This window comes from Prunus mume, linkage group LG2, assembly GCF_029339155.1.
Source record: "Prunus mume cultivar Tortuosa linkage group LG2, ASM2933915v1, whole genome shotgun sequence".
Taxonomy (NCBI): Eukaryota; Viridiplantae; Streptophyta; class Magnoliopsida; order Rosales; family Rosaceae; genus Prunus; species Prunus mume.
Window position 1 is genome coordinate 31,203,119 of NC_142699.1, and position 12,700 is coordinate 31,215,818.

Below are 12,700 nucleotides of genomic sequence, written 5' to 3' on the forward strand. Positions count from 1 at the left end.
AAGTATTGAGAAAAATAGTTAGCATACACTTTGAATTAAAATGGTGAGCAAATATGGTTTTGCATTAATTTTACAATATTTGGTTTTCCTTATATACATGAAGTAACTCATGTGATTAATAAATTTATGAAGAGTACATCTGGGATCCACATTTGTAACCAATTTTAGTCAAATCTCAATTCTATACGCACCCCATTGATTGGCTTCCATAATTTAGCGCAAATGAAGATTTGATCTTGTCATGTTAAACATGTGAGTGGGAGCAAAGGAAAGCACCTAAAATTAGTCAAATCACACTGATGGTATACAGTCAATCATGAGATTAGGATTAAGGAAACAATTTTTTTTATTTAAATTTAATGGAAGTAGTGACCCAATTCTCATATCATTTTTATTTATTTTTCCAATATTGGAGAGGAAATTCGATCTTGGAAACTCTTTCAATATTGAAAGTGTTAGTTGCTAGCTAGTATTTTTGAGACAGTGCACACTATCTTGATAAAAATATGCATCTGCTTAAAGCATATATTTACAACTCTAACTATATAATATAGACATTTTCAACTCATTGCATGCTTATGCTTTCTTCTCATACCATTTGCAATTTAACCCAAAATTTCCTAAATGCTTAATTTCATCAATAGAAAGCATATCATTACTAATCTTATTTTCAGCCAGTTACATCTGTTCAGTAGTTATTTCTGATAAACAACCTTTAAGGCTAGGCCCAATATGCCCATGACCACCACAGCATTCCTTCATGTAGCTTTTGCAGCACCCTCCTACTTCTCTCTTCTCTAATACACAAGCATGAATTGCCACTGATTTCGAGCAACACGCTTCCTCTTCTCTTGTCCCTGAACTGATGCAAGAGTGCGTAGGGGATGATTCTGTGTGGTCATTGCCTGGTACGATATCAATGGTTGTGTGAGGAGGTGTTTTTTCATCTAGATTATGGTGGTGGTGCTGATGATCACAGCTTGTTCCAGCCAATTTTCCTGATGCTTCATTGCCAATATGATCTTTGCCACAATGGGTTGGGTGGCAATGACCAAAACTTGCCAATTTTTTGCTTTCCTCCAAGGGAAAAGCAGAATGATTGCAGTGTTTTGCCTCATGGAGTCCATAACATTGCTTTGTGCCATGCTCTTTGCCACAGTGGCTTGAGTGGCAATGAGCAGTGCTTGCAGATTTCTGGCTTACCTCCAAAGGAAAATCCGAACGATTGTGGTGATTCGCCTCATGGAGCCCATCACCTTCATTTCTGCCATGCTCTTTGCCACAGTGGGTTGAGTGGCAATGACTATTGCTTATAGGTTTTTGGTTTTCCTCCAAGAGAGTAGAATGGTTGCAGTGTTTTTCCTCATGGATTTTATCACCTTCTGCACAATTTCCATGACTTCCAACCAAGTCTGTGCAACCATCTTCTGCACATGAGCTCAAATTGTGAGGCCTTAAACAACCATGGTTGTGTTTGTTCTGTGACTCCAGATCACGATTGAGTTTCATGCAGCTTGCTCCATCACAATGCCTTGCCTTATGTAAGTCATCATTGTGCTTATGATTACCAGGCAAGCTCGAATTCAAAGGACTAGGTTGGCATTCTGATCCACACTTCTGGGAAGAACACTTTTGAGGCTTGCAGGCTTTTACAGCTTTGCTCTTAGAGCAACAATGCTGATTTTTGTGAGAGTGGCTATGTCCATGGCTTCCATGTTTATGAGCATGTGGCGCAGAAGAATTTTTTCCACATTTGCCTCCATGCTTTTGGGTTCCTTTTAAAAGTAGCATGCTGTTGAGGATCACAAGCATGCATGTCCCAACATCAGCAAGAACTGCAGCCCAAACAAGTGGATGACCTGCAAATCCCAGTGCAAGGATTGCAACCTTAGTAGTGATTGACAAAACCACATTCTGAATCACTTTTCTATTAGCTCTTCTGGCAAGCTTGACTGCTTTTGCTAGTTTTCTGATGTCATTTGACAGTAGAATTATGTTCCCAGTTTCTTGAGCAAGGGCTGATCCAGAAATGCCCATTGAGATACCGATATCAGCTGTAGCTAAAGCTGGGGCATCGTTGATACCATCTCCGACCATTGCTGTACTTCCTTCTGTCTTAAATTCTGTAATGATTCTTGCCTTGTCTTCAGGTAGAAGTTCTGCATGGACTACCTCAAGAGCTTGCTTAAGCTGCACATCAGATAAATTTTCTACTCTTATTAGCTAATTTTTTCTTAATCTGAAAAGAAATAATAAAGTGATCCATTAACTGAGTTCAATCACAGCATAGCAATTTGTAACAAATCAGTTTTGGCTGCAAATGGAGGTTCATTGCCAGAAATAATTCATACCAACTGAGCTTTCCATTTGTTCCTTGAATTGATTCAGTTAACAAGACATTACTGCAAATTCTATGATCATCTCTGAACAACATGTTATACCAGATTAGGCAAACCCAAATGACTTATTGAATTGCTAGAAAGACATCAACCAAGAGGGTAAACAAAACACTAACAAAGGATAAATAAATACATAAAAGCATTCCAGTTTGGTTGAGGCATTAGATAGATCCATCACCTTAAAACATGCGAATCCAAGTGGCTATAACGAAGATTAGGTGTGTGTGCACGCACATTCGAGTGTGGAGATATGTATATGAGGGTAGAAAATTAGAAATAAGGCACCTGCTCATTTGTATGCAATGCTGCAGCATGACTATCTCCTGTGAGCATAGCTGTTTTAATGCCTAACTTCTTCAGCTCCCTGCAAGCCTCTGCAGCCCCAGATCGACAAGTATCAGATATTGTAAAGATTCCGGCAGGGTTTCCTCCAGAGTATATGTATCCTATGGTCTTCCCACCCTTACGACCTTCAATGGTTGGAACTGAAATTTCAAAAAGAACTAATGATTTGAGATCCAGAAAGAAAAAACATGAATAAAAATACACAGCTTAAAAGATATACGCACTACTTGCACTAATTGGAGGTTTCTGATTGTAGTTCTGCAAAAAAATAATTTAATGGCATTCACCTGTTTTACAATTAGCTCTCAAAGCTATTTTTCTGTTTCCAATATAGATATATTGTCCATCAATTTTCCCATGAATGCCTTCCCCGGGAAAATTTTGAAACTCCTCTACATTTTCCGGTTTTGGCTCAACCGAATGCGATCTTCCATAGTCAACCAGTGCATCTGCCATTGGATGACTTGACTTCCTCTCAATACTTGCAACCCTTCAAACAAATTTTGAGAAATATTAACAGACTAACCAATATGAACTGTGAAGCAATGTAAAACAGAGTTTTGTTTGTGTTTTTCCCAGTATGTTGACGAATAAGAGTTGTAGTCTGTACCAGTAAAGCAATGTGTTCAAGCTAATGTCATCACGAAGAGACTGAAAATCCATCACCACAAATTCACCACTTGTTATTGTACCAGTTTTGTCAAAAGCCATGATCTTGACTTTAGCCAGAATCTCAATGTAGTCACCCCCTTTGATTAGAAGACCAGACGTTGCCGCTTTTGTAAGGGTACAGAAAGTCACAACAGGTGTAGAGAGGATGAGAGCACATGGACATGCGCTCACTAACACAACCAAAGCTAAGTGAAACCATTTGCTCCAATTATGGACATGCAATGCCGCTGGAATCACGGCAATAGAAACAGATATGACTAGGACGGCTGCAGATCGACACCAGGAAATGTATAAGTGGAACTGTTTGCATGCTCTTAAGTATTAAAAGAACAGGGGAAATTGGTTAATAGTAGAAAAGAGAAAAGAAATATATGGAAGTTTCCATAACATAATTTCTAAAACCAGGAGATCAAATGTATAGAAAGTAGACTTACATGGGGTATAAAACTTTGCACATTTGTCAATGAATCTCTGAGTTCTGGTTTTGCTGTTTTGAGCCTCTTCCACAAGTTTTGCCATTTTAGCAACGGCGCAGTCTTCAGCTAAGGCTGTAGTTTTCACACTAAGGTAACCTTTAAAAGAAAAACCAGATTTGTCAGGAAAAAGGAAAAAGAAAATAAACATGACTCTTTATTGTTCATCTTCTAATAGAGGGAGGGAGATTTATGTTACCATTGAGATTGATGGTGCCAGCCCAAACAGTTGAGTCCTTTTCTTTGGCAACTGGATAGGATTCTCCAGTTAGTGTCTTCTCATCCACTTCACCTTTGCCTTCAACAACTATCCCATCAATTGGGATAACTTCACCAGCCTTAACGGCAACAGTTGTGTTCAACTTGACCTCGTCGACATCCACAACCTCACCAGTTTCTGCTAAGACTGCTTTTTGAGGAGCCATGCTCATCAACGACGACATCACGGCTTTCGCCTGAGTACATAGCATGATCAGAGTTTACAATCTTGGAATTATTGGTCTTTCAAACATGGTGATAAGGGCATGAAAAGATTGATTTATTCACTAGTCAAGAAGCAATGGAGGCAAATGTTTGAAAGTCATAAAGCACTGTGCAAGATTACAAGAGAAGGATGAGTTTAATGCTAACCCTGTGACCTGCCCTTGACTCAAGCCACTCTGCAATGGTGAACAGAAAGACAATAGTTCCAGCTTCCATATAGTCATTCAAAGCAATTGTCCCAATCACTGTCAAAAGAACGTTACATCATGTATCAGTTACCAATACCAGTATATAACAAACACACACCTATTAACCAAAAAAACAGAGCTATTTTCTACATAGATACACAAACAAACACAAATAAAGTATTGTACATTACTTCAGGCATCTAATTCTAGATGCAACGAGTTATGTACCCTATGATTTCATCCAGAGGCTAAGTTACTATCAGATCAACCTTTCAAATAGCCTAATGATCAACTAATGAACTGAATAGATTATTTAATTTGGGTTCCAGCAAGAACATGCAATTTATTAGTCAAAATAAAAAATAAATTATGGGTTCTTTTATATTTGATATTACACCATAACAATTAAAATAATCTTATAAAAATAACCCATAAAACTGTTCTTCCTCACCAAAAAAAGAAGTCCATAAAACTGTTCTTCCAATTTTCTAAAACTACCATCTTCGGAAGTAAACTCCACTTAAATTTACCATCTTGGAAACTAAGAACTGATTAGCCCACTAATTTTTTTATTTTTATTTTTTTTATCTAACTGCTTTGCTTTTTTGAGCCAAATTAAATGATTCTCCATGTTGGTTATTTTGTCTATCTTTGTTATATATTTTTTTTCAATATATTACAAGTCGCGTGATGAGAGAGAGAATAAAAAAACAGATGAAACGAAATGGAATCAAATAAGGTGATGAAAGCAGGAGTGGGAAATGCAATAGAGGTAGGTAGGTAGCAAAGCTAGTCAAAACATATGGGGCACGAAATGGAGAGCCAAGAGCTTAGGCATCAACAAAAATGGAAAGCCAAAACATGTGCTAGATAGCCGAACGAAATTATTAGACTTCAAGCCTAACAAGAGATGGGGAAGCCGAAATATGTCATCTGCTGAAAGGAAAAACAGACACGAAAACTGATACTTTTGACAAAATCCATTCAAACTCTTTAACCCATACATACTATGCATATCCATTCAAAGTGCAAAAGGCCAAAGACTACAAAAATTTAGGTATTTGTTGCAGGTATCATCAAACTCGTGAACTGCGTAAACGTGACGTTTGGATTGCTATTCACAAATTAAAGATATCTTTGCTAAGGGAATTGTGATGTATTGCGATTTTTTTCAACAAAAAGCCAAAATAAAAAAGATGGAGTTTTGGATGTAACCCAAGACAAAAAAGAAAAAAAGGAAAAAAAAAGAAAGAAAAAAGATGGGGTTTTGGTTAGTTCGGTGTGGCGGTGTGGGGTGTGGGCAACCAATTTTACCAATAATTTATAGGGAAACCAAGTTTGATTTGTCCCCATGTTATACCAAGCTTTTGATCATGATCATGATTAAAATGTTTAACTGCCTTGTCCTAAACTAAGAACTAAAAATCATGAATTTTGAAAACTTTATTTATAGTTAATTTAAAAAATCTATAGAAATAAAGATACAAATTGAGAATATTGAAACATTCAAAATACCAAAAATATTTAATTAAAACAAATAAAGAAAAAAAAAATTAATTGGCATGCGCGTGAGTATATCTTTTTTTTTATATTATTAATACGAAGTCTAAATTTCTTTAATTTACAAGGTAGGAGATTTGAATTTTATGTAAAAAAGAAGCAGGTTCATTGTCCCGATCAATTGACCTAACTCATATGTACTAAATAAATATATCATTAATAAAGCTAAAATTACTGACTAAGTAAAACATAATTATTATTATGTAAAATGCAATGGAAAAAGAAAAGAAAATATTAATGTTAAAAATTTGACGTACCAGCAACGATAACAAGAATGTTGATGTCTAGCCTAAGATGCCGAATGGCCGCCACGCCTTTCATGGCAATGGGGAAAATGCCAACGACCACCGCTCCAAGAGCCAACCACCCCAATGGCCGATATGCATACTTTAAAAATGATAGCAAGAGTAGCACGCCGCTAGCAATTGCATATGGACTTGGCCACTTTTTCTTGAAATTGTCCTCTGCCCCATACAATCTCACATTTGCTTCAAGCCTTGCTTGGTTTAATGCCTTAACTGCCGTCATCAAGAACCCATAAATTAATTATGAGAATATTGAATACATGTGAATTTGAAAATCAATTTGAATTAATGATTCAGTTTCATAGTCTCACAATATAAACATATTTGATTATCATCAGGATAATCGGAACAATACACGTAATTAAAAAAGAACAAAATAAAATTTCAGAGAAAAAAATAGAAAAAAGAAGAGAGAAAATGGGTTTTATTGTCTTTTAACAAGGGCATTTTGGTCCACAAAATATGATATTATATAATTAAATGTAGGTTTCGTTGTCGTATTGAATTCTTCAACTACCAGAAATGTGACTATACGCCTATTGGAAAGTGTTTCTTCATAAAAGAGTTTTCAAGTAATAATAATTTGGTAAACCAAAGTCATTGTCAAAACTTTTCTGCTAAATAAAGCAATAAGTACTTTTGGTTATTTGAAAGCAGTTTTATCTTTTCTAAGGTCCATCTCTCGCAAGTAATTGGTTATTTGGGTCATGCACGATACGAAGCGGTCTCACATAATTCTTTTATGAGTCAACACAGTATGACTAATGCGCGAATACAAATGACTTTCCATGAATAAATATTCTAAATCTTTTTTTTTTCTTCTAAAATTTTGCCTTTTAACTGTAGTCAAGACTCACACCAAGGGTGTGAGATATTTAACAAATAATATTATACATGGAGCATAAGTAGGTAAAAACGTAGGAAGAATAATCACCAATTAAAAGCTAATTTTTTAGGTGCAAAGAAGTTAAAAAAAGAACACAAAGATTGAGAAGAGTTACGTAGAACAAAAGTTGATGTGGGGGAAAAAGATGCTTTTGCTACAAACCAATCATCAAAAAAATTGCTAAGTGTTTCTGAAAAAATGCGAACTTTATTTTAAATAATTTGAAAAGTAAATAGTGTATGAAAGTCGGGTAAAGCAATAAAGCATATTTAAAGCGTCATCCTCCTGTCTTTTTTCTTGCCGATTCACCAATCACTACAATTACACCAAGACTAACATGGCCACCGACTATCTCTTCGTCCACCTTTCTTTCTTTCCTTTTATTTTCTTATTTTTTTATTTTGGTTCAAACCGTTTAATTTTTGTTGTGCAAGCAATACCAGAAATCTACCACAATATGGCACGAATATATTAAAGAGAGGGAATGTTTAGGTCGCTTGCTCACGCTTGAGTGGCTCCCGGGTCTCAATCATTGACGTATATGTGGATCCGCTAATGCATCAATGATTGAGAATATAGCTCACTTGTGCGCGTACACGACTGCTCTTATCGAAATCTATATTAACGAAGACGGAGAAATGTTAAAAATTTGTAACAATCGTGATTAAGAAGACAGGAAAGGTCCTAGTCTCATCTGTGCCCCCCGTATTGCAGGGTTCTATAGTGATTGGTCAGGCAAGAGCCTTGAAAACAAGTAGCACATGTAACAATTAATGGAACAAAAATAACATTAACTAGTCTATAATTTGAGAGAAAATTAATTATTTGGATACTTACCAATTTGAATCTGGGAAATGAGGAGGCTATCATGGACAACGATAACAGTTCTAGAAGGCACAATCACTGACACCTCTTTCACACCCTCAAGAGGCTTCAGGATGTTCTCAACCAGTGGAACTTCTGATGAACAGCACAACCCCAGCACATCAAAGTAGCTTTTCTGAAACTTTTTGGCTGCTGCCTTGTCCTTGTCCTGGGCAGCCATAATGATTTTTCTACCAACTTCTGCAACTACAGAGGACATAAGAAAGAGAAATAATTAATTTTTCTGTTGGGTTTATTCTTCTTCCAGCAGGGCCATTGGCAGAGCATAGAACAAAATTTGTGCTGTGTTCAAACTATATTGTGAAAATTAAAGTTCTGCAAATTAAAGGGTCAGAAATTAGTTGTCTGTGAGAGAGAGAGAAAGAGAGTAGTTGAGAAAGAAAGATGGTGAGTTGAGAAGGTGGAAGAAGAAAAAAAAACCAAGTTGTATATTTTCAATGATAGAAGATCAAATTCAGAACTCAAAATGAAGAACTGAAGAGGCTGGTAAAAAACAATAACCTTGTAGCTAATGGAAGGCTTGGAGTTTCTTGAAGCTTTGAATTCAGAGTGAGCAGCAAGATGCAGGGGTTGGAAGTTGTGGTGGGTTGGTTTCATATAAGAATAGGTAAGGAATGTAACTTATAAAGACATGCACACAGAAAGAATATCTGATATTAATGAAGAATTCTCTCAACTAAAACAACTTTCCTTGGTTGGAATAATTGGTTCACCTTTCTCTTGTGGGTGAGACACAAATAGTGGAGAACCAATTGAGGGGAAAAATATGGAATCCACATGTGAATCCACATATATAAATGCTTGTTTTAATAGTCTCAGGGATATTTGCTCAACCTAATTGAGATGTTAAATATATAAATATAGAGTACCGTTTCATTCTGCTCGAGATGACCAAATTACCACATCAAACTTCGTCATCTAATTGAAATGCCTGAATGATTTTCAATTTTGAAAAAAATATTGTCTTCCCTTTGCTACTTTTTCTTTTGCTTTGTCTTTTTCCTTTTTTTATGTTAGCCTCTAAAGTGTATTTGACCGAGCTCTTCTGGTATCAAGTTTCTTTAAAAATGGTACCTGTAAAAAAAAAAACGTAGGAAATTTTATTTTGGTAGAAAACAAATGTCATGTGCATGCATTTTGTGTAGCTTTTGTCCTCTTGGGTGTTACTTTTGTTTCACTTTTCAGCTTTGACCTGGATGAAAAAATAAAAACAAAATTAATTTACTTTTAATATTGAAAATATTTTTTCGAACATCTACGTATAATCTTTTTTATTACCTAAAAGTTAAGAAATTACGATGGTAACAGACGTGTATTAAATTGGCCAAACTCGAAGCAGTTGATTATTTCTGCCCAATTATGAGGCCTATTTCTAAAGCAACCATTTACACGCTAGAATTCTAAGAAAGAGACCTGGTCAGTAGCCCACTTTCCCTTTCAGGTATATGATGTTATGCACAGCTGATCTCCTTCTAAAAGTTTTACGATAGTCCCATTTACCAATCGTCGTGACCTTTAAGCAATGAAGCAGTTTCGGCCTAAAACTTTATATCGTAATTGCGCTAGTGCTATGACTAACACTTCCCTTTTCTACTTTATTTAAGAGCACTTTTATCTATTTGCCATGATAAATGGTAAATACTATTCACTTTAACTTATTTTTATTTTTTGTACTTAAACGATTAATTTGGATAAGATTTTCGATTGTCAAGTGTCCATATTTATTATAAAATTCACATTTCAAATTTCAAATAAAATTTTCATATAAGATTTTGGTTGCCACATGTCCATATTTATTATAAAATTCACATCTCTCTCATCATACAATTGAAATACCTACTCACTGATCATACAATTGAAATACTCATGGTCCTCATAGTACAATACAATTGAGTACAAGGAGGACTCGATCATTGGCGGAGGCAGTTCCATTGGATCACGACGTGGAGGAGTATTTTCCTTCGAATGACGTAATAGTAAAATTATTTCCGACACGGAACGCACCACGGGAACTAACTGCGGGCATTGTTCAGTTGAGGAGTTATGTGTAAGGTTTTTTTTTTTTTTTGGCCTTGAATAATCTATTAAAAAACTTAAATTGTAAATGCAAGAAAATATATTTTTTTTAAATGACATTAAATTGAATAAAACAGCAATTATAAATTTTTTACCTCGTCGCCAAGATTTTGACCTCTTCGAACGTTTGTCCATGTCCCTCCGGCTTTGATGGAAGATGCCATAAGATGATGAATAAAAAAGAAAGTGAAGAAATTTTTGTATAGAAAGTGAATAATATTAGAAGGTGAAGAAAATGTATGAGGATTTGGCGTTGAAAGTTAACAACATTGGTAGGTATTTATATTTAAAAATATTCCAGAATTTCTTGGTAAATTTTTTTAAAAAATTCAAAAAAAAAAATTTTGAGATTTTTTAAGCAAAAAAATTGAATTTATGCTTTGGCGTCATCTATCTTCGGGCTCAATCTCAGGCTGGTTTTGCTTGAGGGCTGGCCCATTGCGTGGGACCAGCTTGCCCAAGCAAGCTTGGCCAGCTGGAAGTGCTCACCTAGGCTTGGGCCCTGTCTTGCCCTGGCTGGAGGCAACGGATGGAATCACTCTAAATGCTTGCATCAACAAAAATAAGTGGTGTCATAGTCAAGGGCGAAATTAGGAATTTATCAGCGAATGAGCTAGCTAAAGTTATTACATTAAAATCCAATTATCATTTTTTTTTTTACTTACAATTTCTATAGGTTTTATATAAATAAAAGCATACATTAGTATAAACCACGCTAGTTATTAACACAAGAAAAAAAAATAGAATTAGAGCCATATTATTCACGAAAGCGGATGTGCTGGACGGTCCCCCATAATACACTCACTTGGGGACTTCTTACTCTGGCAGTTCCAAGAGTGTCCACTAGTTAAAGGAAGAATTTCATTTAGAAAAATGGTTCTCTTTTAGAGACAAATCAATGAAATAAAATAAAATTGGAGAATTAAGAGCTAAAGACTTTACCCCTATTGTGGGTTATTGGTGGCACAGTCTTTGACACTATATACAAACGTGAAAAATCTCTGACTATGCCTATTGGGGTTGCCAATGTATAAAATTGTGTATTTTTATTTATTTTTAGGTTAAGATACTAGCTTATATAAATTTGATTTATTTTTCTCACAAAAAGAATCACTAGGCTACAGCCCTCTGGAGTCCACACAGTGGTTTCGCCCATGGCCATAGTAACTGTCTACTAAAAATATCATTTTTGTATTTTCAATGAAGATAATCGTCCTGTGGGGTGGGGGACTCCTAGAGGATCCTCTTTGGAATTTCTTTTAGAGTAAAAAAACCATAATTTTTTTTTCTTTCTAATTACTGTTAATCGTTGTACGCTATTCCATTAATGATTTATGAGTTAATCAAAATTAACATGTTTAGTATATACCACATATCACATGCGTATCCGATCATGGTACACTTGGGGTGCTGTTTTTCTCTGATGGTATTTGAGATTGGAAACGAATATTTGAATTTTCAGCAAGTCAAGCAACTATGAGAGTATAAAAGTTCTTCTTTGACAGTATTCCATTATGATGGGATGTTATTTGTTGGGCTTGTAATTGTGCTATGTGTTATTTCGTTTGATTTTTATTTCTTTTAACTCTTTTGTAGTTCAATGCATATGTGACACTCTTTTTCCTACTTCAGGGTTACCGATATAATTGCCTTGGGAAGATTTTAATAAGGTTGCCTTCAAGTTCTTTTGTATAGTTCATGGAATATTAGCATGCAAACTGAAAAATTCTTGTTATTTTTATAATGTAGAAATTAAATGGATATGCATCGGTGGATAATAATTTTGCATAATCAATTATATAATTATTCTACAAAGTACTTTCTGTTAAAGAATATAAGTTTCACATCGAAAACTTGACTAAATAAAATACAATATATAATGAATTGTTCTACTACTAATATCACCGATACCTTTTGTGATAAAACCTCACACCTACTGGACTTTATAAGTGGTTAAGTTGGAGACAATATCAGTGTTGCTAGTAGTGGGCCGCTGACCAGCTTCTCTGAAATTTAACATGGTATCAGAGCGGGTTGATTGACTGGACCTGAATTGGGCATTTACTCTTACTCAATATGTGATCTTCACATGTTGGACTTGAATGTTTATCTCTACCCCCTACTCAATACATGGTGTTTACGTGTTGAGCTTAAATGATTGACTTCGATGTAGACTTGGCTCCACATGTGGCCCACTATGTGGTGGTCCCACATGAAGAGACGTGTTAAAGAATATAAGTCTCACATCGGAAACTTGAATAAATAAAATACAATGTATAATGAATTGTTCCACTACTAATATTATCGAGGCATTTTGTAATAAAACCCAACACCTACTGGGCTTTGTAGGTGGTTAAGTTGGAGACAATATCTGTATTGCTAGTAGTGGACCACTGACCTATCTCTCTAAAATTTAACACTTCCTTCA

The 12,700-nt window shown here is 35.4% G+C and overlaps 1 protein-coding gene across 4 annotated transcripts; it reads right to left on the minus strand.

Annotated features, from left to right (window-relative positions):
• Nucleotides 1-495: 495 nt before the first annotated feature.
• Nucleotides 496-8,943, minus strand: LOC103323565 (putative inactive cadmium/zinc-transporting ATPase HMA3). Of its 4 annotated transcripts, none has more exons than XM_089045763.1 (10): nucleotides 8,698-8,943; nucleotides 8,149-8,376; nucleotides 6,378-6,638; nucleotides 4,520-4,617; nucleotides 4,089-4,344; nucleotides 3,851-3,988; nucleotides 3,355-3,682; nucleotides 3,032-3,234; nucleotides 2,685-2,884; nucleotides 496-2,190 (listed from the first exon to the last, which is right to left on the minus strand). In XM_089045763.1, the coding sequence occupies exons 2-10, from the start codon at nucleotides 8,354-8,356 to the stop codon at nucleotides 679-681; spliced, it is 3,204 nt and encodes a 1,067-aa protein (XP_088901889.1). In that variant the 5' UTR covers nucleotides 8,357-8,376; nucleotides 8,698-8,943; the 3' UTR covers nucleotides 496-678. The 4 variants fall into 4 exon arrangements, with proteins under 4 accessions (XP_088901889.1, XP_008223789.2, XP_088901890.1 ...); XM_008225567.2 differs by having other exon boundaries at nucleotides 8,149-8,382; XM_089045764.1 differs by lacking the exon at nucleotides 8,698-8,943 and adding an exon at nucleotides 7,817-7,927 and having other exon boundaries at nucleotides 8,149-8,622.
• Between the last annotated feature and the right edge of the window lie 3,757 nt (nucleotides 8,944-12,700).